Below are 26,707 nucleotides of genomic sequence, written 5' to 3' on the forward strand. Positions count from 1 at the left end.
GTTTGGGCTTCTGACTGCAGTTTTAAGACAGTCTTGAAAATTTGTGAACCTGTCCTTTAAGAATATTTTTATTTTTGCTGTGGTCTCAACAGGAACTGTGTCATTAGATAGATTTTCCCCCCAAATGTATTCAGTTTTTTTTCCAAGGTTACCATTATGTACTGTGCACACCAGCACATTCAAGTGACATTTGCCATTCTGCTCTAGAAATCAATGCCTCAGCTAATGGTTTCTTCCTATGCACAATCACACACATCAGATTATTGACATTTTGGAGTCACGGTATTTAGACACATGAGACATCAATGCCAGTATCTCTGTAGATACAGTATAGTTATGAAAAACTAATTTATTTTACTTTAGGTTGCTCATCCTTATTTGCAGATTAAGCTAATCACTCTGGAGTCATGAAAGATGGTCCAGACATTATTAGGATGAATCCTCATGATTTTGTTGATTGGCTGACTTTTCATCACACCGCAGCTCAAATTATCCACTAGTCAAACTCTTCAAGTTGTCTGAACTTTACTCATTCTGGTCAAAACTTTGAGAGCTATTCACATTTCAACAAAAAGGCTGTGATAGGTGTCACATCGAAAAGTGAAATGTTGTAGTCTCTCTGGTTCACTGGGTGGCATTAATTGACTGTCAATCTACCTGCCTGATAAAACTTTTTTCCAAAACTTCATAAAAATGCAGTAATTCTTCCTTTCATTTGCTCCTCTCCATATGGAGCAGAAGATAATTACCACTGTGTCATTACTGCACTGTTGGCGGAACACTGGGAATTAACTTTATATTACTCATCACTTTACTTTCAAACATGCAAGTTTATAAAGTATTCCTCTCAGCCAGTGTGGTGACTGGTGATAATGCAAACTTTAGGGCAACTCTATTTAGTCTCTGTTTCTGTCTATTTAAAAAATGCCTTATAAATAATAAATAATAATAATAATAAATATAAAGAATTTCACTAAATAAACCTAAATATCTTTTCCTTTTTATTTTGTGGCTATTCAATAACAGACCCAGTTGGTGGGCGAGTGACATTTCAGAACCTGAACAGATCATCATCCTGCAGTGTGACTGCTCCATTCAAAATTGATTGTGCACATGCATTAATCCAGCAGCTCTCAGTCCTGGTGCTTAGGTACCACAGCCAAGCTGGTTTTCAGTCCTACCAGAGGCTGAATAGCATTCAGCTAGTTTCCCGGGTGTTAAGAAAAACAGAGAGCTAGTGCATTATCAATAGCAACAAAAGTCTCCTTGGTATGTTGGCCATTGAATTGTATAAATGCTCTTGGTTGTACAATACAGATAGGACCACATTGAGTGCATTTCTTATTTATCTCTATCTACTCACACAGAGAAAATAGGTTAGACACCAGCACTCTGCACTCTGCTCCTGTACAACATGGGAACTGAAAGAGAGTGTGTATTTGTACGTAGTCAGCTGCTAGACTTCAGTCACATTTCTGTTCTCTACCGATGAAAGATGACATAAACTAAAGTTCAGGTTCAGTTAAAAAAAACTGTAGCCACCAAAAACAGAATTACAAGTTCTTAATCCTGGTGCCAGACTCCAGTTCCAGTAGACCCAAAACAAAAATGCTTTATCTATTCTGGTAAAGTTGGGTGGATCACTGTGCAGACCTGTGTCACAAGACTTCCTTCAAGTTCATACTGAAATGTTCACAATTTACTTGGAAGAAAGCCATCCACAGAGTGGCTGTATCCACTTGAGATAATGAGTTGTGTGCGCTCTGTTGCGTCTGGGGAATTTTACACATCCGTGTTTTTAATTGAAATGCTCTCCATGCTGCAATCTCTATACCCAAGGGATACCTTTTTGCAGGATAATATGCCGAAAAGTCTCACCCGTTTCAAAGAAATGCCAGCAAATGCTGATTAAGGGTGCAGCAAACCCAACCACACTGTGTGTTTATATCCTCTCTCATCTTTTTTTAAGGTTATGGAAAGAAAGACATCAAGACATTTCGACAAGCATCAAGAATTTATAGGGTACAGTGGACCCAGTTCTGTACTGACAAAACTGCTCTTCAACACAGAGACAGAAACATAATACTAGAACAGACATGGTGCTAACCTTTATCCTTATTTAGAATCAGCTTTGGTGTCACTATATTGCAATGTTTATTCACACCAACACTAATTTCCAGATCTTAAAGCTGTGAATATCACATGGTAGCAAGTCCTTTTTTCAAAGCTGCTGTGTGAGTGAGAAGAATATCAAGAACTGCAAACTCACCCTGATTTATCAGTCTGCGTTATTCAGTTTCAAATAATAGACATCTGTGTATATATCAAAGCTCTGAAGAGACTCTCTCTTTCATGTGATGAAGCAAAATGTTTTCATCTCACACTGACAGTTGAAGAGTTAAAGGTGCATTAAGTAATTTTATGACTTATCGACCTCTATCAGCAAGGGAGGAAATGCAACATTGACGCGTCTCTTGCACAGTGGCCTATAATTACCATAAATAATACATTTACATTTTTACAAAAGCACAAACAAGCGCGGTAATTAGGACAGAGATCCAACAAGAGTGCATGTGTGCAAGAGGAAGGTAACAAAATGACTTCTGAAATGTAGAAATCTTAGCATCTAGCAAAGTGTTCCCTGAGTCCCTGAGTCACAGTGTGTCTGAACTTGTATTTATAATACAAATATGATTTATGTTGCAGCTTTCAGTAACTTTCACCTGCATTAGTTTTTAACTGTTTTGTTCCCTGTGCAATACACTGAGCCTGGTCAACAGTTGATGATTTTCTGTGGACATTTTGCTACTAAAAACAGCTTCTACATGTTTCCCCACTAGGTTGATATCTCAGACTGGACAGAAACATTGCCATGCTGGCCGCCTCAACTCCCTTCCTCTCAAGTCTTGATGATGTGATGATGACTGATGTTTCAAAGGGTTGCATGCTGAAGGTTCCCTCCTCCACTGAGAGGCTGGATAGTCACTGCTCCCTATGGTCCATCTCTTCATTTCATGCCTCCTTTTTCCTGCCTCTCCTTCCCATACATACATAAAATGGAGGATGTTGATGGAGAGACAGATATATACACAGAGCCCCTTCACTGTGCCTGTCGAAAGCTAATTCCATCCAGTTGCTGCCCTTCATCTTTGACATGCCTGTCGATTTGCTGCTGCAGCCAAATCAGTGCGTGCAACTACTCTTCAAATATCTTTGGCCATGTCAGATCATTTCAAGTTTTTAGCCGAAGTCTGAGACATCCAAGAGACGCAATTACATGAAAAGATTAACCAATGAGTAGGATCAGTCAATCTGCGCTTGTTAAAAGTTACTATATTTCCCGGTGATGATATTGTCTACAGAGAGAGCTTCTGATGCTCCTCCATAAATTTCAATTGTGCTGAATAGAAGAGGTATGTGAAGGCACAATTCATCTCAAATTATCTTAATTACCTTGTCAAAAAGTGCTCAAATTAAGGTGGGAGTATCTGCAGTCACTCTTGAAAGTGGTTTTTTAATGAAGTTTATGATTCACATGGATAATAGGCAGGCTGACAAGGTCTGTCTAATTACTTGTCCCTCTGGCTCTGAACGCCAAAGCAGAAACTCTCCCAGGTATGCTGATGCTCAGGAAGTCATGACATTTTTCAAAAGCCATTTCAGGCTGAGGAGTTTGCTCCATGTCATTGTTAAATGGTAAACATAAAGTATGTTTTCAGAACACACAATCTGTTGAGGCTTAAATTACGAATACAGCCTGGATCAGACGGACCTAAGATAAAGAGACAGTATAAGTCTTGAATTATATATGCATGGAATGCACCGATGCATAAATGCAAATCATGAACACGTTTTATAATGTCGGCTGATTGAATGCAAACCCTACAGTAAAACAATACAAAGCATATGCAGAGCTGCTCCACTACGCCATATGTTAGCAGTAAGTCGTTCAATAGCTGCAGTAATTTCACTGAAACAATACCTGATCCGATTCTTGTGTACAGAACTTTTGCAGCTGCATCAATTCTCACTTGTCTCGCTTCCCTGATGCAGACTCGAACATACAGTAATGAACCATGGAGTAAGTACACCTGGAGTCCATTAAGCCCTAACAGATTGATTTGGCCGCTAAATAATGCAGGCATTGAAAAAGACAAATGCCAGATCAATATCCAATGCTATTGTTACCTTTACACAGGCTGTATTGATGGAGAGCAGATGACTCCTCCAATGTTGTAGCTCTACTGTGTTGTGAGAAACTGAACCAGTTGTGTACCAGGGATGAGACTCTGTGGCCAACAGAGTGGACTAGTAGTCAAGACAACCCAAGACAATCCAAGACCGAGTACACTGAGGTAAGAACAAATGGGCTCCAGATAATGTCAAGACCAAGAGTGCAAAAAACTGATTCCTCTCTCAAGACCAATCTTGGAAAAAATATTTAACCAGAAGCCACTCAATTGTGTTTTTACTCTGAGATGATAGAAAAAATGTCTTGAGACTTAAAAACGGGACCTGACTCAAGCACTACAGCACTGCAACAGAGGAAATTACCACAGGAGTTATATATGCAGAAGTCAATAAATGATGCACTGTACTGTCCAAAGACTCCTACAGCATTGCTTATTATGGCATTTACCCAATAATTCTCCACATTTGTCTCTTACATTTGATCAAGTGTAATGGCAGAATTCCTCAGCGGTCTGAGATTTGTTCTCGTCTTTGGAATGACTCAGTTTGTTGGAAAGGACTCACATATGGTCAGCACCCACTGTCATTTGCTGCCTGATGGACATGGGCATGCTGGTGATTTTGAAGCTGCCAGAGTGGCTGGTGTCCACAGATGGCTAGGGCTTAATGCCACCTCATAACAACGCTCTTGCCCTTCTCAAGGTGACTGCTTTCGCTGTGGAAAGCTGCAGCAAGTAGGGGCCCAGGCGAGCGCTACAGAGGTTCAATCAGCCGTCCTGATTGGTTACATGTCTAAAATGTTCAAGGTATAATGTATAGCTACTGTATGTCTTTTTTTTTTTTACATTTTTGAATGCTCCTGTGTTTTGAGTAGATTTGACAACCTCCTCAAACGCATGCACACAAACACATCTCCATTACCTAGCACATGAGAAATCTTGGTGTGACATGTTAAGAATGGACGGAGGGAGCGAACAAAGCTCTGCTGCTCACAAAATGACTGAGCTTATCAGGAAATAACTCGCTTTGGTTTTATCAAAGCAGCCCATGAAAGGTCCTTGTAGCCTACAGATGACATTAACATTTACTGTTTTCAACCTGGTATAGGATGAGTGTCAAGCCCAGCATTTATGAATGTCACAGCCAACCATAACACAAAACAATACACTCATAGGACAGAGTTACCTGCTGAATCTCACAGCCCTGTTCTAGCAATTTATGGGCTAGAACGACTGCATGAAGATGGCATGGAAACAGTGGTGTAGGTGGGTATATGCTGCTCCCCTTCTCTGCAAAGTAACCCTTAACTACAGTATAGCTGTTGTATACATGTAGTGTGGTTAAGAGTACAATATTTCTCTCTGAAGGGGAGTAGAATAATAAAGTATAAGAGAATAGAAATACTAAAGGTAATTACAGGTGCATATGTTCCATTTCTGGCATTTTCGCCGACAAAAACACAGAGGACGTACCAGCTTGCTAGTTAAAAGAAAAGCAGCTTTTGGAGGGACTGTAACAGTGGTCTTGCAGAGCTGTAGCTGCCAGTGTTTTTAACTACCATTATGTCGTCTCCCTCTTGACATGCCACAGTTTTTTCTTTTGATAGTTTAATGATGTAATTTGGTATGTTCGTTTCATATTGTGCAAGTGCATGATTAGCTGGCTACTGGGGTTTTAACTATACTCATTCATTTCTTTAAAGTACTTATGGTCATGTTAGTATTGTTTTAAGACAGAACTGAAAAAATGTGAAACTATTCTTTAACTCAGACCAAAACACAAAAACAATGTTGAATAAAAGTCAGTGTTTCTCAAAATTATAGACTGAATTTTAAAGGTAGTATTAGCTTTTAGCCTCTTTTACCAAAATTCAAAATAGAGGTCACTCGAACCTTCACTTCAACAATCCTTTTTTACAAGATTTAATTGTATATTTAACATGTAGGAGGAAATAGTAGGAAGGAAAAAATAATAGGAAGTTAATACACGTGAAATAAACTGTAAAATTATACAGACATGCATAACGATAAGTTTTAATATGATACAATACAATGTACTGTCATCATAACTTCAACAAATCAACACATCTGTGTGCCAGTTCTATCTCAATCCATTTGTATCTATAAATCCAGATGGCTTGCGGGGTTAATCAACTGTGCTAAAGTGTCCAGGTTTCATATTTGTATCAGTGGGCAGATGTTCTCAGAATAAACTAAAAGCAACATCTGACTGCATCTACCAACTGCTTTGATGTTGCACCTGTTATTGTGCCGCCTGAAATAATACTTACTGGCTCATTTTTGATTTTTTTTTTTTTTCCTTTTTTTTCCTTTAAACAAAGTTACCATCTGGAGAAAAAAATAGATGGACTGTGAGATGAGATTGGTGAGCAGCAGAAGATGATCTCTGAGGTTCATTGTCTAATTGACTGGTAATTGATACATCCTATAACAGATAGTCCATCATTTGGGTAAAGATTGTTAGAGTTAAACAGTAATCTACAATATTTGATCCTGAGGTTCATTGTGTCTTTGCTACCTAATGAAAGATTGTATCACAAAACTTATTTACTTACTAATGACAGCATTTTCATTTTCAGTTGATTTGGAATGACCTCAGGCTATACAGTTAGCATGAGCAGTAACCATGGCTGAGTAGAAGAGAGTCAGATGATCCAGCTTTGGTGCGATGAGGTGGTCGATGATTATTCAAGGACTAAAAAAGTTTAACTTCAGCACCAGCTGATGCTGTACAGGCACTATAGGACTGCAGTGCATCAGTCAGCAAGAAACAAGGAAAGAGAATCCCTTTTCTGCATTGGTTGAGGACTCTCCTCTGTGCTATGCAACTGTCCTGCAAATTCTGCAACCAAACATTTTACACAGCAGTTTATATTTTACACAGAATTTGTGTTATAATTAAATCTTTAACACATAAAACTGATGAAAGGATAAAATCTGAATCCCTAAATACTAAATGCACTGATGTACTAGATAAGATAAGATAAGATAAAATAAGATAAGATAGAATTTTATTAATCTCAAAGGAAATTTTGTCAAAGATCACTAAGAATTACAACGTAAGAGTAAAAACAACAGAGTAATAAATGTAAAGTGTATAAGGAGTAAATGCTAACACCAGTGCCTAATAGAATAAAAATAAAAGTAAGATAGATTTAGTAAAATAAGTAAACTAAAATAGAAAAGTAATATTGCACATGATATTGAAAAGCGATATAGCCAATGATATTGAAAAAGTAATAAAAAGTAATATTGCATATGATCTCGAAAAAGTAATAATGCACATGATGTTAATATTATAGTTCCTAGTGTCCGGTGTTTCAGCTGTCCTTCCTGCAGAAGGTAGAAAAGACTTCCTATGGCGTTCTGTGGTACACCTCAGTGGTCTAAAGCTGAAGGTGCTCTTATATGAGAGAGAGAGGCATTGTCCATAACACTGAATAGCTTATTGAGTCTGAGCTTACTGAGTCTGTAAGCATTGGCTGCCTTCACCCTGCTGCCCCAACACACTACAGCATAGAAGGTGACGCTGGCCACCAAGTGATAAAACACCTGCAGCATGGTTCTGCAGATGTTGAAAGATCTGAGTCTCCTGAGAAAATACAGGCGGCTCTAACCTTTCTTGTACAGAGCCTCTGTGTTTTTTGTCCAGTCCCTATTATTGTGTGGACACCCAGGTACTCGTATTCCTCAACAATGTCCACCTCTGTTCACCTGATGCTGACTGGGTTCGGACGGGTCCTTCGCTTCTTTAAATCTACCACCAACTCCTTAGTCTTTATGATGTTGAGTTGCAGTTGATTTAATTTACAACACACCACAAATCTGTCCACTACATTCCTGTACTCAGCCTCCTGTCCCCTGCTGATACAACCCACAATGGCAGAGTCGTCCGAAAACTTAATTAATAATAATAAGTTATAACTCTGCTTGGGATGCAGAGGGGACCAAGTGAAGTGTAATTATGTCCTACTCCTGTCTGGCTGGTGTTACCGCTACACTTTAATTAGCTCCATTCTCCTCACTACAGAAAGATTATGACCAGATGCCTCCAGGCCCAGCCCAGGTGGTTATGGAGACGGGACTTCAAAGAAAAAGAAATATAATAATTTTTTTGGTTCATTACTTCTGAAAGGAATTCCTGGTGAGTTTAATAAATGTCATCGAGAGGAGCAGGCCACCCCAAGTGACAGATTTATTGGACTGTTATGAAAATGAGACAGATTTCATAAAGCAGCTTGGATGGTTTCCTGATGACAAAGTGAGCACATGGGCATATTGTGTGGGGTAAACCCATCTAGACTCAAATTAGCCTTTTTTTGGCAGAAAAGAGGTTACTGTCATGTTTTCACTGACAGAAATAAACCAAATTAGTAGACGTCACAGAAAGCAGAACCAAACTGAAGTGAGTCATGTTAGGACTGAAGGAAAAGGCATATACTGTAATTTAATGGCGGGATTTTATTTTTTATCAGTGATGGTCAACTGGAGTTTATTGTTTATCCTTTGCATTTAGCACTAAATCACTGTGCAATGTACACTAGATTTAGATAAATAATGTAATGTTGTCTTTTATTAAAAATCAAATGTTGGTCAGTCATACGATATAATGGTGGTTTTGCATTGATCACCATTACTAAACCTTGTAATGACATTTCAGTTTCTTTGCAGTCATTGTGCACTTTTTTCTTCTTTTTGAAAACTAAATGTTAACATGATATGTATCCCTATTTCACCAGCTTTTCTTAAAGTTGGTCTAGATACTCTTTCAGAGGCTTTTCAAAACAACATTCTAGGGAAGAGTTTTACTTTGAAATGGAAGATGAGAAGATATTTAAATAATACAATCAATGCCCATTGATGGCTTTCATGCAAATATAATGGTATCAGTGTTTGATCAGCCAAATTCAAATTCAAAACTTTGTTGATTCTTATTCTTTAACCTCAATCTCCAAGGTGTTAAGTAGCCAAAAGTCTTAAAGGAATAGTTCAACATTTTGGGAAATTTATTGATTTGTTTTCTTGCTGAGAGTTAGATGAGAAGATATGCTAAAGCTAAATATGAAGCCACACCAATTAGCTTAGCTTAGATTTGCATAAAGACTGGGGGAAATACCTAGTCTGGATCTGGCTGAAGGTAAAAAATTCCACCTACCAGCATCTCTAAAGCTCATAGCTAACCAGCTTTTGGCTGTAGCTTCACATTTAGCATGCACATACAAGAGTGGTATCGATCTTCTCAGCTAACTCTTTGCAAGAAAGTGAATGAGCATACTTCCCCAGATGTCAAAATATTTTTTCCTTTCAGAGTGATAAAAAAAAATGGAAAAGTTTCACTCCACATCAGGTTTCAGTGAAAATAGCAGGATCGACAGCTGCAGGCATAACCCTTGATGAATTTAATTTAGTATTATATTTGAGGAAAGGCTACATTTGCAATGTTTTATGTGCTCTTTTCGCAATAAACCTGTAGGAATTAAGAAGAACTGCAAGCAAAGGAAAATAAAGCAATTTTTTAAAAACTACTACCAATGAAGAGTCATATTTGTAATCACCTCTTGAGCGCTGCAATGACGTAAGTTACCACAACACAAAATGGGACAGTTGGACCATATCACAAGTGGTCTGTTGATTTGGCCAATTTATGCAGAAAAGCTGCGGTAATTTAGCAAAATTGCGAGCTTTCACATTATGAGTTGCAATTTCCTGGGGGGACTGTTTAATGCAGAAAAATCGCAGGAATTTGCAAAATTGCTAGCCCCTGCAAATATTAAGTTGAATTTGCATTAATTATTGCAATTCACAATTTCCTGGAGGGGCTAACAGACATACCACAATATGATACCCATGCTCACAGGAACCTTGAAATGAAAGGCAATGTCCTGGTCTCCTGAGATGCTATATCAGCAAAGACTTAGCAAGCACAAGGGGTGGGAGACACATTTTTAAAATAAACTAATATTGACACTCCTGGCAGGATTCATGATTTCTGATCCTAACCTTTTTTCTTCATTTGCCAACAGTACCTCACAGTAAACGGATGTTAAGACATGGCATGTACAGTCATTTGAAAAGAGAAAATATTCGATTCCAATGTTACAAGTAGAGGAAAAATGTTTTGAGGCTACACAGATCCAGTAACAGTAAGAATACACCCAATTGATTCTGTTTAATTTTGCAGCAATTAGGTATCTTGCAGTCTATTAAGATGTCAAACAGAGAATCCACAGCTATTGTGAGCTGGCCTAGCTGATTGTTAAACTTGTTCTTGTCAATCAAGCCTATCCCAAATGGCAACTCCTCAGCTGGCACTACAATGAGCTGCCTGAGCAACAGTAGCCTTAGAGGAGTAATTGCCGTCCACTCGCCAGGAGCCCATCTCCATTCCATTAGCGGCTGTACAACATGAATGGATGAAGCTGGTTGATGACTGCAGACCTATTCAAGCTTGTACACGTGCTGAATGGCTCCTTTCTGTGGCATGCGTTTCATTTCCACACGGACAGGCCAAACAGCAGGAAAGGTAATTGCATTTGTGATGGCATTGTGTTCACAGACGTGGAGGCATATTTTCTTCACTTCATGAATCAAAAATGAACAGTAAATATTCATAGAGAGAGAAAAAAAGATGTGAATCAATGAGGGGCTTGTGTATGTGAGCTAGAAGAAGAAGTCCACTGTTACCCTATATCACAGAGCTGTTCTAACTTTATTTAGCGACTGTAGCTGAATTGATCACCCCCCACAAACCTCGTCTAATTCAGTTGCATGGTTTGTTAGGTACATATAAGCAGCTTCACTGAATGAGAAAACACTGTGTAACCTTGGGGGAGGCTGTTGGCAGTTGGCACATAATACATAATGCTGGCTTATCACACTATGATAATGGCCAAACAACTATCTGATAAAGACACAGGAAGCCATATGATTGTGTCATTATTGTCAATGGCATAGAAAAAACATGCTGCTGATGTAGGGGGAAGGCCATTCTATGTGGAATAATGAGAGGGTTTGAAATGGCCATCAACAACTATAAACGTCTCTGGCTTCAATAAAGCACTACAGCAATCTGTAAACCAAGATCTATTCTCTGGCCATTTAAGTGCTTTTTCAAAGGCGGCTGACACTTCAGAGGTGTCGTTGAAGCCATCTCAAGATTTTGAAGTGGATGTGGGGATGACGTTAAATGAAGGAGTGGGATCTTTCAAGCATTTCTCATTCCAATAAGCCAAAGAGTACGTTTAGATTCAGAATAGTTCCACTTGACTGGAGAGAAACATTTTCTGAATTTAAAACGCTAGCCAATTCTTCACCAAGCCCTTCGCTCACATGAAGCGTTAAATTCAACTTAAAGCAGCAGCAAAAGAGATTTACATTTTCCGTATACAGGCTTTAGAGCCTTTGGGTTGGCTGAAGATTTGCATTAAGGGGATTTTTTTTTCTCCTCTACTCCCATCTAAGAAATTCTAACTTTGCAAAGTTTAATCATGGCTTCTGTTGACGCCCCTGGGTTTTGTATCATAAGCTGTATCCCCCAGGCTGGGAAACAAGGAAACTTCATCATAAGCTGTTGTGAAGTCTGAGTATAGATTTAGCAAATCATTCCAAACAGGACTGTTCATCTAAATATTACCCCCTCAAATATTGGATATGTAATCATGGCTTTTTGTGTGGCCTTCTTGGTGTACAACTGCACATAAAACCCTCCAGCTTTGAAGGAATGCCTCATTAAAAAAAGAACCAACTTCCCTTGAAGCAATTCTTTGAGCAATTTCCTTTTCTGCTTAACAATGGGACATTTAATTCAGTTTAAAATGAAAAAGTCTACATTCCAAGATATTTATCAAAGTCTCCTGATTTGAATGCATTTTAACGTGATTATGGGTAATAATCTGTAGTCCTTACCCTCATGCCAAGCTCAATGTTCTCGCCTCCATAGACCTCCATGCCAGGATCCAGCAGACCAATCTCACCAAAGTATTCCCGATCTACCACAAAGGAGCAGCCAATCATAGCTGGAGTTCTAGATGAGCAGAGAGAGACAGCGTTGTTTGAATGTTATTATCCAGCCACTAAACTTTCATACACCCACAGAAAATGCTAAAACATTCAACATAATCAAGACAGAAGACATCTCAGGTTTTGGAAGGTTTTCATTAGTCAAAGGGCTTTCATAGAAAAGTTACAGCACCACTGATTAGCTGAATCAGTGGAATGTAAATGTCCAGATATGATTCAGTTTTGTTTTTTGCCTTGGGTAAACTTGATTTGAATATGGGAAAAAGTCTTTTAACCAAATAAAATGCAATTTTGAGTTTTATGGAAATTGTGATTTATACATTTGCCAGGTGTAGTGCAGCTTTAAAGTAGCAATAATTGAGTTTTTGGCCACTTGGGGGCAGCAGAACAAGCTGTAAACACAACATTGACATATTATCACCTCATAAAGTTGTTGTAACGTACTAGCAAACAGCTGTCTATTTACACATCCAGCGGACACTGAGCAACATTAGCATTCATTTTAAGTAAGTTCTGTCCACCTGAAAAAAGTCCAATATTCACTCTAATTTCAGCTCAGGTCTATTCTTGATCAACATCTGAGAAAAATATCTGGTTTAGAACTCTTTGGTGAAAACAGTTGCCTGCTATGGCTAGAAACCAGCTTGATTAGAGCCATGAGAGTGAACCAAAACGGTAAAGTTTTGCGCCATAAAACCAATGAACTAAAACATGCTACAACATTTTGTGTCATTAGTAATTTGATTTATTGTTAATATAAAATATGTATATGCATATTTAATATTTAAGTTGAATAAAATATATTAAAGTGGAATTAAAGCACTGAATAATATGAGCGTGGTTCATTTGCTTTTTACCTTCGGTAAGATAGGGCTCTGCAATCAAACCTGAAATTCACCTAGATTTGCTGGAAAACTAAATAGTATTTCCATTTTTCACCACTAGGGTGCAGCCATCTTTGAACAAGCTACATGGTGATGTTGCTGCATGGATCATCTCTGTTGTTAGCTTGTTCGTCACTAGAAGTTGTTGGTAAAAATGGATAGCAAAGAGAGCAAAGGACTAAGCAAAAACAAACGCGAGGAGAGTCCTTTTGTATTGCCCCTGGATGTTCAAATAAGTATTATCGCACAAAAGAGAGTGGTAAACTCATCCATTTTCCTGTCCGTTTCATCCTGTCCGCTGTGACCTCTCTGCTCTGTGTGTGTGTGTGTGTGTGTGTGGAGCTCAGCCCCGCCCTCATGTAAACTGGCACAGATACAGACAGAGAGCAGAGGAGAGAGAAGCAAACATCCCATTCTCTCCCCACTAGCTCCAATCAGCTGCTTGAGGCGGACAGTGCGCGGGGTCTGCGTTAATTGTGATTATTATGTAGATGCAATGTGAAATTTCATCATTTAGCAGCAGCGCTGTGCCGCTGTTGAAAGCATTTAGGGGAAACACTGAGGCACATAAAAAAACACAGCCATGTAAACCTAAGGACTCTATGGAAGCAGGTCTTACCACTAAATTTGCTCTTATTGGCTCAAAATTGGGCAATTGGGTTTTTGACTTGGTCTTTCCATCCCATCAAAACTTCCATTGTACCAACACTTCAGTCTAAAGTACAGTGTTGTACTCAGGGTTCCTTGTAAACAACTATTCTTGTGACGTCAGCCCTGGCAAAACAAAGATAGTGGCGTGCTAGGTTACAAATACAATGTAAAGACATATTGATAGATGATTTTTCTTAGAAAATACTTACTTTTATAATGTAGCTTCTATTGCAGTAGATCTAAATAATTCATTGATGCAATAAATAGGTGTTTATTTCGCAATTTAATCTCCACTTTAAGTACTACAGAATCTAGAGAAGAAAATAAAACATGACTTTAGCCCTATTCCCCATCTCAGTCCAGTATAATAATCCAGAACCGGGCTTTTAATTAGCACTACTTGAAAACTGCCCAAGTTCAGCTGGTAGAGCAAGAGTTAGTCAGTGTTTCTCACAAAAGGAAGTGCTGTCCACCTTTGCTACAAGAAATGGTCCCACTTTAGCTGCTGTCTGTCTCCCCAGGGCTGCTTTTCACTACTATTATCTGTCAGGTCTTAAGTGCTCTGGGACAAAGCCTCACAAAAAAGCATTACATTCATACAGAGTACTTTGCTGCGTTATTTTTTTTCTCTAAAGTGACCGATGAGTGGCTTTATTCTTCTTTTTGGAATGACGCCCGGGGTAAGTTCACCATATAACGTTACACACACACACACACACACACACACACACACAGTAGAGTCAAATGTGTGTCTGGCACTTCAGCTTGAGAGACATGGCAGTAGGAAGTACTGTAAAGTGGAAGGTACATTATGATTCATTGACTCCGTATTAAAAGAGTACACTTAGCCATAGGCTGTGTGAGCCAAAGAGAAAGGTGCTTTTAGGTTTAGACCCCAAACTGTCTGGACTGTCACCATGAAATGTTACGTTGAAAATCCTTGATCAGTTGCTAGATAAAACTCTGATGCCAGAGCAACCCACTTAAACCACTATATATTCAGGAAAACGTACCACTTTTGCATGACATAAATTGTTTTGATGGCCTTACATCCATTGTAGTGTTGAATTATAAGTTCCACAAAAATAGACTATTTTACAGAGACTATGATGTAAATTATAACTGCTTTTTGTTAATAATGCTCACTGTTAATAAATAAAACCCTCATGAATGTGTAGAAGTGCTCTGTCAAGGACAACTGGACTTGATTTAGATTCGTATGTTTCACCTCTTTAGGCTTCTTGCTTGAATGTTTTAGTTTGTATTCTTTATGACAATAATCCATCACTGCTTTTTCAGGTTACACTCACTCATCCTCTTTGTCTCTTGCTTATCTTCAAGTACTTTATGTTACGTTATGTGACCTCTAACAAAGTACAGGGACCAATATGACATGACTGCACATTGCTAATTGTTCAACGCAAACTTGTTTTATGCTGTTATGTAACTTTGCCTAAAATTATCCATGCGTTCCAACTTATATAAATTTTCTGCCTGACGTAGCCTTGCACAGTCGTGTTTAAATTATAAGGAGGTGACAGGGAGGCTTTCAAGTGCCATTATTTGCACTTGCTGTGCAGATAAAAAGACAGATCCAGCACACCCTCAGCCCCATTCACCTCATCCTTTCTCCTCTCTTGACAAGTGACCTACCTTGCCTGTACCTTGCCTGTCTGTACAGTGCAAACTATGTGCAGTGCTCGCTGACTGTTCCCTTTAGAATAAGCTTCTTGGCAATGTGAACACTGTTTCAATGTTTAAGTACAGACTCAGCACCTTAAGACAGATGCATATGATGATGAAGCTAAAACTTCTGGCTGACCAGATTTGCTATGTTTGCTGTGTGTGTTTCAACACAAGACAAAGTATAATGTTGTAAAAGAAGCATGTTCATACTGATTATAGTCAGAACTATTGTGGGTTATGTATTGGTAATGTTTAGTGGGAAAAGACAAGAACAAATTATAGCAGAGTTTGGTGCTTCTCTCATTTGTATGTTGTGCAAGGTGATTAAACATACAATATTAAGGGATGAAAAAGTAATTCCCCCACTAGAGCCAATTAACTGCAGCCAAATTAAATGAATAATTAGAGCCAACTGTTACGGCAAAATGCAGAAAATAGAGGCAGACTATAACATACATTTCCACTCTTGGTTGCGACAGTTTAATTCCCAACTCACTATTTTGGTGCGAAGATTCAACATTCATACAAAGAGTAATCAGTCAGAGATACTAATTTCTCCATCGACAAGAGCCTCGATAGACTTTAAAGCGATGCAGTCAGTTTCCTACCTGCCATCATCAGTATGTGAAATACAAGACAGTCTCCAGTGGCTTTTTTGCAATATTTTGTAAGCATGAATGACACACAGAGCCATTGTTCTCTCTGCATCATCACTTTTTCTCATCTGGAAAACCTCCTGCACTGTTCTGCTGGCTCTTTGTACCTACATGTATAAAGCATTGAGAACCCACGTCTCTGAGGGTGGCGATGGCAGCTTGGGTGAAAGTGTGTACACCAAAAACAAGAGGACATCACAAGAGTTTGTCACAAAATAACTTTTGGAATGACAGATTGACAGATTGAATGACAGATTGACAGTGGAATCCTCCAGTGGATTTCTCATTTAGAGTCATTAACGTTAGTTATTTTTAGTGTACAGATGGTCAGCCTGCAGGGCTCATCCGTCCCTCACACCCCTTAATTTTGGCCCCAAGATCATTTGCTTGCAGTATGCAGTATGAGCATCTGATATATCTATGCAATTTGGCAAGATAAACACTTTAATATAAGATGGCTTAGTTCACTCCCAGATGAGGACTTTCCTGTTGAATCTGCTTTTTGAACCTGACATCTGGCTTCTCTGTGACCCCTCATTTAAAAAGTGAAATTCCAGTCCTGACGCTTTAAGTAAGGTATATAAAAAAATGTAATAATAGAGTGACTATCCTAAAAAAATATATTTTTAAGGGTTAGCCATCAAAGCCACTACGGAGGAAACTCTGAATTATATAGCCATTCCATGGAAAGCTTTTATCCCTTTTCTCCTCCCTGCTTCATGTTCACACCATACTCAAATGCATTTACACCTGTTGGATCTTTTTCAAGTATCGGCTTAAGCTTGATGCCTTGATTGAAGTATCTTCCTCAAGCACACCCAGGCAGTGACTGAAGAGAGTATTGTACAAAACAAGAGTGATGCTGTGATTTTGCCTGAACATGATTTTAGGCCACAACAGATGATAATTTCAGACATTTTCAGTGTGTGACTTACTGAAGTATTACTCTCATCCAAATAGATGTCTTCCCACACAGTCTCCAGGTGATTTGATCGAAAATTGAAGTTTCTGCCATCCTGTTCTGTTCCTGTCAATAATTGCTGTACTTGTCAAAGAAAAGCTTCTAAGGCAAATCTCCAAAACTGTTGCAATCGTCAACACTCTCAGAATGTGGCAGTTTTTGTGCCTTCTTGTACCCTTTTACTCGCTTTGTTGTCGAATGTGTCCAAATGGCCAGAAAAGGCTTTGAGACTGAGTTCTGAATGGCCACAGAGCATCTGTTGTTGATAGGCAGAAACCTTGAGGAAGCCAGCGGGTGAATGATTTCCAATAGAAATCAACACAGCCGACACACTTTAGCTGGCCCTTGAGGCAATCTGTCCATTTGCAGCAAAGTGTCAATAGTGGAACACAAACCAGCTCTGCAATGTCTGAGGTTGTTGTCTTATCTTTCCCCTATCTCGAGTCCAGCAGTTAATACTCAATAATACAAGATTTTCACAGAGCTTTGATAAGACATCCAATATTTCATTCCACCGTATAAACTCCTCATCACGTTATTTGTTTGTATTAGGCACCCTGTATCAAATGAAAGTGTTACTGCTTAGCTTACGCCGAGCGAGGTAATGAAACTCTGGTTTGGAATTTAGTTTTTGTGGCCCTTGGTCAAACTGAGCAATGTCTGTGAATGTTTTAGCTAATAGTGTTTTGGGATGTTCAAAGTCATTCTGGCATTAAGCATCAGTTTGTTTCATGTTTGCAGCTTCGTTAAAATGCAGCACTTGAAGTGATACAAATACAATCAAAAAAACCTGATTCTGATTCCTACTGATGGGTTTAGTGTCAGTTGAAAGAGTTATGGCATAATGAGTTCGACCCTAAAATACTGCAGACATTTGAACTCCCATCAGCCGCTGTGCAGCCTCAGATGTCCAATCAAAATAATAAAGTTGATCAGGCTTTTGGCTCTGAAACAACCTGGCAAAGGAGCTTATGCTACTAATTAATTCATGTGATTGCTTTTACTTTAATTTTTAGTATGACTGTTTATACTCTTCTGGCTTGTCCTTGATCTTGTGGTTTCTTTTTGTACTCTAATTAATCCCAAAAGTGTGATTTTTTTTATTTATTGCTGAAGTGAGTGCAAAATTTGATTAAAAGGACTACACAAATAAAGGTGACGGTGAAGTTCTAAGTGAGACACACGTAATGGATGAAGTGTTAAGGACATCTTCCTGACATTGAGGCATAGTTTTGTTGGCACAATCCACATCTCAGTTGTCTCAAATCTTTCTTTTTTTTTTAATAGTCCCTTCCCTCATTTAACCACTTTTCTTTATTAATAACTTCCCTCAGTGATTCTTTTTACTGGATGACACAGAATGCCCATCTGGCTGCTTTTCTATTGCTGATCCCGACCTTTGATCCCTCTGATGTGTTGCAGTATTTTTGTTACTTTCCATGGTTCTAAAAAAATTCTCAGTGGTCCTGACTATAGGCTGCTGAGGCCATCATTCAGCATCTATAGCCAAGCATTGAATTTTAGCTTGCTATACCTTTTCTGACATAGTTTAATAGCATCCTAGTTTGAATCCATTCATATTTCTGGGTGTTTTGCCCTCAGTTCTGAACTCAAGATTTTATATCAGTAAAATTGCAGTGACAATGCACCAGGCTCACAGCAACATTTGCAATCCAGCAGTGCCATGAATATGGAAAAGATGAAAACCAATAGCTGAGCTGCTTCATGCTGATTCTGGCTTGACCTCACATAGTTGGCTCCTGCACCAGCTTTAGATTTACCACATTAAAGCAAACATCTATAGCTGCAGTTCCTCCATGTAAAGCAGCAGAGGAAGTTAGCTGCTGTATGGCCGAGGTGTCCTTCAAGAGTTTATAAATGGACATACTACAGTATAAGGTCCTGCATGTGTGCATATCTAAGTCATGATAGCTCATACATTTTCACAGAGCCATTTGTTTCCTTGCATATCCCACTGAGAGCCATGCATTCATGCATTTCATCAGAAGGATCAGAGCTCAGGGGCAGCTGGAGTAAACCTTGCACCTGGAAAGCAACAGCAGTGTTTTGTTAAAGGACATTTTAATAGGCATGACCACACTGCAGGATGTCAAGCTCAGTGGTGTATACCTATTCTCATCTGTTTTTTAAAACGTGTTTGCTCATATCTATTCTAAAATAGAGCCCAAAAAGAGGTATTGAACATTGACAAGTAAAACACATCACATGCATTTTTGCTGCTACACCTCTCTCGCTGATTTTGAGCAGATTCCAGTTACTACTTTCTCCCTGTCTGTTTGTTACTGTGCCTTCATGTTCAGGCAGGCTCAGCCACGCTGCCGTGGCAACAAAATCATGGTAATCTTCTCTATTGACTGATGTAAGATTTTCCTATTGTTAAGGCACTGCTGACCATTTCTGATTTGTGCATTCGAACAGCAGATGCTGGTAGGCTGCATGCTTCAGTATTTGGTACTATCACATTGCCAAATGGTGACTCCTGGTCTTTTACTGTTAATACTGATGAGAAAAGATAGACGAGTCAGAGATCTGACACTTAAAATGCAGGAAACTGTTCTTCTTTATATACATTTATACTGTAACCATAAAGGCTAAGCACATTTCCACTGTAGTCTGACTTAAATTTGTTGGTCTCAGTTACTGGAGAACCTGAATACTCAACAGTATTAACTCATTTCAACAGATAAAGCACTCAGCATTTGGCTCCATGGAGTCCGTAGTGTTATAGTAGCTTGCCCTGGCTGAATAGATATTGACTGGAATACAAGACCATTTCCATGCAAAACATATTGTAATCCTGTGCTCTTTCTCAGTCTATTAGAATGACAAGCTTTTAAGGGCAGGCTTTTATTCCTAACTTTTAATGTTTTTATAAGAACATTTGTTCGTATTTAAGTAAGAAGCCTTGAATTAGCTTTAAAATAGCTGTTATTACTGTTAATGCAGATTTTACCTGTTAACTGATAAATTCAGCATAATGTACATTTCCACAGCACAAATTTCAACTACAGAGTTATGTCATCAGCATTTGGCTGCCGAGTTTCTCTTTTTCTCTATCTCTCTCTCTCTCCCATCCAGCGGCTGTAGTAATTATGATCTGTGGAAGAAACGCAGTTCAGATGACGTCAATATAAGATGACAATTTGCCTTATTAGGAGGAGGAAGTTTGGGTGGATGGCTAGATAGTTAGATGGCAAAGAAGACTTCACTGCAGGAGACTGCTGTTCACTTCCCGTTTTTAACCATGAGTCAGGACATTTTTTTAAAAACCGTAACAATTATTGTCGTGGTGTAGAAACCAGGAACGAAGGAAGTAGAAACCACATTTCAAGTGATCATTTTAGAGATCATTCATTTAGTATCATAGACAGTAGTTTACCAGCGATCGAAAAAACAGCAAAGTAGAAGCGATTTGAATTAATTAGTAAATGAAGACAGTATTCCTCTTAATAAAGAGAAACTCAGAGCAGCAAGTATGACATGTGTACTTATGGATTCAGTGTTGTGGAAATACAAACAGGTTACAGGTGAAGTGAAATGTTTCTTAAGTAAGCTCATGTCTGCAGATAAAGCATTCTCTTTAGCTTTATGGATTGTGCAGGTAGTGTTACTGCAGCTTGCCCTGGACAAACAGATGTTGATTGGAACATAAGACTCTTTCAATGCAATATGATACTCATGTGCTCTTTTTCAGTCTATTGAAATGCTAAATGATTTTACCAAGGACACAATTCTAGGATTATACAGAAACATAATACAAGCCAGAGCTGTCCTACAATCAGCGACAGTGTAATGGAATGCCCTGCTCATATTCAACATACAATTACACTAATGACACCGCATCGCCGTGGCCTCATGATCCCACATCAAAATGAAGATATTCATCATGGTAATTAGACAGTTTTCTATGCAGAGGCTTTATTTGTGTGTTTGGGTGGCACATCAGACGACAGAGCACCTTAGTTTGATGCTTCCACACATGAATAAGTCATATCCCGTGGCTATCCATATTTCATCAGACATCCTCATCTATAATGGACGGTGTTCACCAGCCGAGGCCCTCACCTGATAGGGGCTGTCTCATCGCCCTTGTCCAGCCACTCCTGCGGAGGGATGATGTACATACACCACAGCCCCCAGTTGTACCCATGGGCGGCGTTGGCATACTGCTGCACCTCAAACGTGTTGTACTTGATGTTGTCTATGGCGGGCAGAATGATACGGGTGTGATCCTCCTTAATCCGGGTCAGAATGGGTTCAGCCCTTTGGATAAAAAAAAGAAAAAGGAGTTAAGAGCTGAATTTCTACATCAAGTATGCAGAAGCTTCACCACACAGTGGAAAAAGGTGAAAAAAGAGAGTGAGGAGAGAACAGTCTGCTACAGGGCAAATAATAAAGCTGTGCATATTTTCAGTCTGCTCTGTAGAGGTTTGAAGTATTAATATTGCAACAATGTTAGAATGAATAAATCTGGTCAGGAATGACCAGGTGGATAATGTAACTGAATGTAAATGTTGCTTTGAAAGTTGTGAATGTGATGCAGGAAATCAACCCGCATATTTTTAAAACATATTGTGTCACTGAACCTAATATCAGAAAGTTATTTACTGTGATCCTGATTCCAGAAAACGATGCCAGGAGCAGCTATAGACGACTGCAGATGTCATCTCAAATTTCACTCCAGCGCTGCATTTACATGGGTTTTCAGCGTTGATGCAGTCTGTCGAATCAGCATTTATTCAACATTCAAAACGATTGCCGGGATTCGTTTCCCTCGACTGTTTATGATGTGAAGGTCTTGCAAAATGAATTTTCCATGGGACAACAAATAATATCATATCATATTTTATATCTGCTGCTCATGAAAACGGAATGTCAAAATGTGACACTTATCCCGGCAAGAGACTTGATAAGAGGTAAAATGATAAAGCAAAACACATCAAGTGAAAAGAGAGGTTTAGACTGCTACTGGGAAAACTATCCACTCTCTTTCTTTTTTTTTTTACCCCTGCATGAATGGTTGCAAGTTAGTTTTTTTTTTCTTTTTTTTTTTTCTAAAGCCTTGCTCCAAAAGCTTGCCGCACTCTTCATCTCATAGCTTTTGCTCCAGGGCTGCTTTTACTAGCACACATTCTGTTAGAGCACATCAAATAGAGAGCAGGAGCTGTATTCATGAAACATCTTAAGGCTAAGAGTAGCTCTTAATGGGCCAATTTAGGAGAAACTCCTCAAAATTATGGGCTTGTCAGCCCCAACTTTAATACTTTTTGTCTTAGTTCATGGGGCATTTTAGCACTTGGCGCTGAGTCTGTGGAAAGGGTGATAAAGAGTCCTAAAAGTGGCTGACATTGCATCAATCCCGACATGCTTTCTCTTGATGCAACAGTCCAACAGTTTATTTCCTATAGATCTATTATAACAAAGAAGCTGGTGTCGAGACCGTCACCACCAAGACCAGGGCTGAGTGAAGGACAATATAGATCAACGGGTGTGGTGATGATTAAATACTCTCTCAGACAGTCACATCACAAGTCTCATAGCTCTGGAACAGTTGTGCCAATCTTCAAATACGTTTCAAATACTTCTCAAAGCTTCACTGCAACACATCTATGTGTGTTTTGTTTTGGATTTTTCATACAAAAACTTAATTTTATTCATTAATTGGTTGAGAGCAGATTGTCTGAGAGGGATGTCCTCTGCCCATAGAATCAACGTCACTGGGCATTAAACATTTTTAATAGTTAAACAATGATGTGGGCTATATCTGGGTTAATAAAAGTTAGAAATGGTTTATTATTGAGTCACATATCTTCATACTTTTGGTCATTCATGTTTAATATGATCGGCCCGTGACCCAGTCTCACGAGAATACACGTAGTTCAGCACAAGAGTTGAGAGCTAAGGAGTGCTGCTCGCTTTGAAAAGCAACAGGAACAAAAGGACAGAAATGTGCAGAAATAATTTTGCTTTTATGTTGGCGTGTATGTTCTATAACACTCATGTAAGAGTTTTCCTCATAGAGTACTGACAAGGACTGTCAGCAGCTGATTACATCCTGGAGTTAGCATTAGCATTAGCCTGCAGTCCCACGGTGGAAACTGGAGCAAAGTGCATCAGATGGAATTAAAAGTTAAGTCAAGAATTCAAACTGTTTATCTACAAGATCAAGATTGTGTGTAGAGGTATGTGTGGTTATTCTGTAGCAACCTGGTGTCCTCAGGTGGTTTAATGAAGGTAAACACAGTGAACAGCCGTGCGTAACCACACCGTGCACTTTTCAGAGTCTGCAGATTTATCAACATATCTGTCCCACTGCATTCAGATGCTGCAGGGATTTAATGAGCTGGAGAAGCTTTTCATACAGTATAAACAGCTGTGAACAACAGACACTGTACGAATCACCCACATTCATTTATAGATCAATGTAGACTGATTTACTGACTTTCCTGCTTTAACCACATTAAACAATATTTTCTGTACTGATTTTGGTTGGAGAGTGTTTAATTGAAATAACTTATTTATATTTCAAGCATTAATCTGTTATTGCAGCACATTTGCAGCAAGAATTTAGTTTGCTCTTGTTGATAAAATCACCAAAGCAGCAGCAGATTGACGTTGCCCAAGAAACAGACGTGGTTCTGAGAGGTTTGTTTTCAGGGCAACATCTGGGACCAAATTTCAACCAAAATACAACAACTTGCTTTGCGCTTCTTCATTTGAATGAAACTCCCGCCTGTTTGCGCCTCTCCTCCCACCTGTGCATAGTGTGCTCTGCACTGATCACCAAAATACCACACAGATGCACAAAGAGAGTTTCAAGGTCAGAAAAATACCAAACTATCCATACCAAACAGTGCTGCTTGTACTGGTCATTGCGCCTCTATAAGAATAGTGAAGTAGTGAAACAGTTTTAGTTTTTTAAGTGAAATTGTTTATTTGTAACCTGTTTTTAATGATGTATGACTTCAGCAGGAAAAATGGGCTTGGGACTGAATAGCACGGACAGATTAAGTATTGGATGTAGTATTAAGAGATGTACCAATTCTTTGCTGGTTTTGGTCCTTTTTATGGGATTTATTTAGTGCTGCAATGGTTAATCAATTAGTCAATCAATAGAAAATTAATTGGCAGCTATTTTGATAAATAATTATTCATTTTGAGTAAACCAAAGTAAGTACTATAAACTAAATATCTTTGGGTTGTGGACTGTTAGCAAGGAAAAAACAAGACATTTTAAGTTGCATCTTTTATGGACCAAACAATTAATCAATTAATTGTGAAACTAATGAACAGATTAATTAATAATGAAAATATTTGTTTATTTGCAGCCCTGTTGTAGACTGGTATATTTAATATAACATTCACAAAATGTGTATTTTTAGCTACACATCTTAATTGTGAAAATGGTGATTGTATTTTCTGCCTCTCTATTGTTATGATGAACACAGACCAGACCCCTCAACGTATCATGAGTCATGACATCATCAGAATCAATTATGCCAACCTTGACTTTCTCTCTTAGCTTTAGAGTCCTCTCCATTCCCAACAGTTCAAGCTGCTCTCAGCACCTTTGTTAATAGGTCTTCAGAGAAAACTGTTAACTGCTGTTTTACTGCCATTTACAGTAGGAGGACTTCAACTGGTGAGACAAAATGCTTCTGATGTGTTTGTGTGCTTCTGTCTCTGAGTCACTGGAATGATGGTCTATGTCAATGCCACATACAGTAAGCTCCCTCTGCTATTCAAAGGCTTGGCTGAGGGCAACTGCTCTTGAAGTCCATATGCTACAGAAGGAGTCAGTGCCAGTGACTCCAGCATCCTTGCATGATGAAGATTATACATTTGTATAATCATCCTCATGCTGACAGATGATCTCCACCACATCTTCAGAGCAACTCTACATATGATCAATTCTTCATATGATATACTTCTAAATTTAAAAAAAGAGGCTGCAATTATAAAATGATAAATGTATCTCTCACAAACACTCCCACACTCCAACTTTCCCTCTATCTTTCCACCCACTGACTTTCTTCACCCTGTTTCTTGTCCTGTCTCTCTCCCCCCATCTATTTCTCCTCAAAAAAAGTGAAACCCATTTATCTTCCAAAAGCAAAATTACTACTTATCATATGAAGGTAGGGGACAGAAAGTACTGAGGGAATGGATCCAAATTGAACTATATGCGATGATGTCAGTAAAATATGAAGCAGTGCTTAGAAAAAGTCATCATTTAACAACATGCGAGTAGTTGTTAAAAGTACTACAGCCTTCATCCTAATAGGCTGGCAGACGGCTTTTTCTGTCACACAACCAATACAAAACAAAAGAAAAATCTGAGTTGAAGGTGGAAATAACCACATCACTATTACTGCTGAGGCATCTCACTTGTAAAAGAAGGGGTAGACATTTTGGAGTATTTTTGTGTGGATTAAACAAAGATAAATCTTGTTAATTATTGAGCTTTAGAGGTGCTGGTGAAGTGGATTATTTGACATTTGGACAGAGCCAAACTAGCGGTTTCCCCGTGCATCCATTCTTTATGCTAAGCTAAGCTAATTGCCTGCTGGTTCTAGCTTTATATTTATTGTGTAGACATGAGAGTGGTATTGATTTTTTCTTCTAGCTCCCTGCAAAAAATGAATAAGCGTATTTCCCAAAATGTTGAACTATACCTACACAATAGCATTGTAATGTATGAAAGACTTTTTACCCAGCCTTTTTCCAAGAACATGTTGAAAATGTAGCGATCAAAATGCCACTGGGATAATGGTTATAATCTAAAACACTTCAAAGAAATACAGTAGATAGACAGCCACAAATCACCAAAGCCACACTTACTGGATTATACTGTTATCAGCTGCCCCCATGAAATCAATATCACTTTAATTCATCTCCATTAAATCCTCATGATTGCATTCTGACCAGCAACAGCAACAGAAGACTGAAAGTCTGTCTGATCTGCAGCCGATCCCTTTCTAGCTTGGCTGGGTATGTACTGCATGTTTCCTGGCTGAAATCAGACTTTAACAATTTCATGTGTTTCAGATTTTAATTTGTCCAATTATACTGCAAAAAACCATGGATTGCAAGTTTGTTGATTTCTAATCATAAGCTAGCAAATAATGTGGCATATGGGGTTACACAGAACTTTCACATCCTCTTTGTTTGCCAAAACCTGTGCCTGGTGTTTTGAGACTGAATAACTTTCACATTCAAATAGGCTACCTTGATCTGTCAGATAGAGAGACTGCAAACCTTGATTAACACAATTATTTGTACTTTCACTGTCAATGAAAATGTGTCTATTTGGTGGCATCACTAGAAGGTATTCAGACTGCACAATATGCACATATAAGAAGTATATAAAAGTGCTGATGTCTGCTAGATAAACAATAAAATAGATCTAGACAGTCTAGACAGTTAAACTTCAAAAATATACCTCAAAAAATTTCTGAAGATAAATGAATCATTTCTGCATTTTTACGGCTGCAGGTTGTAATACAGAGAATTCTTCAGAAAGAAACTCAGAGAACGTTTGAAGTTTCAAAGCCATTTTACAAACAGTTATTACACTCAATGTGTCACTTCATTATTTGAGAAGGACAGTATGAGCAA

The 26,707-nt window shown here is 38.6% G+C and overlaps 1 protein-coding gene across 3 annotated transcripts in view; it reads right to left on the minus strand.

Moving 5' to 3' along the window:
• The window catches only part of galnt9 (polypeptide N-acetylgalactosaminyltransferase 9), a 97,027-nt gene that overhangs the window by 23,739 nt on the left and 46,581 nt on the right, over nucleotides 1-26,707 (minus strand). For 2 of the 3 annotated variants that reach the window (XM_042420042.1, XM_042420040.1), the window contains 2 exons: nucleotides 21,155-21,352; nucleotides 12,117-12,234 (listed from right to left, as the gene is read on the minus strand). In XM_042420042.1, coding sequence (XP_042275976.1) covers nucleotides 12,117-12,234; nucleotides 21,155-21,352 — 316 coding nt within the window. Of the gene's footprint in view, nucleotides 1-12,116; nucleotides 12,235-13,087; nucleotides 13,420-21,154; nucleotides 21,353-26,707 lie in introns of those variants that run through there. The other variant, XM_042420041.1, reaches the window with a different exon arrangement.

This window comes from Thunnus maccoyii, chromosome 9 (assembly GCF_910596095.1).
Source record: "Thunnus maccoyii chromosome 9, fThuMac1.1, whole genome shotgun sequence".
In the NCBI taxonomy this organism is placed as follows: domain Eukaryota; kingdom Metazoa; phylum Chordata; class Actinopteri; order Scombriformes; family Scombridae; genus Thunnus; species Thunnus maccoyii.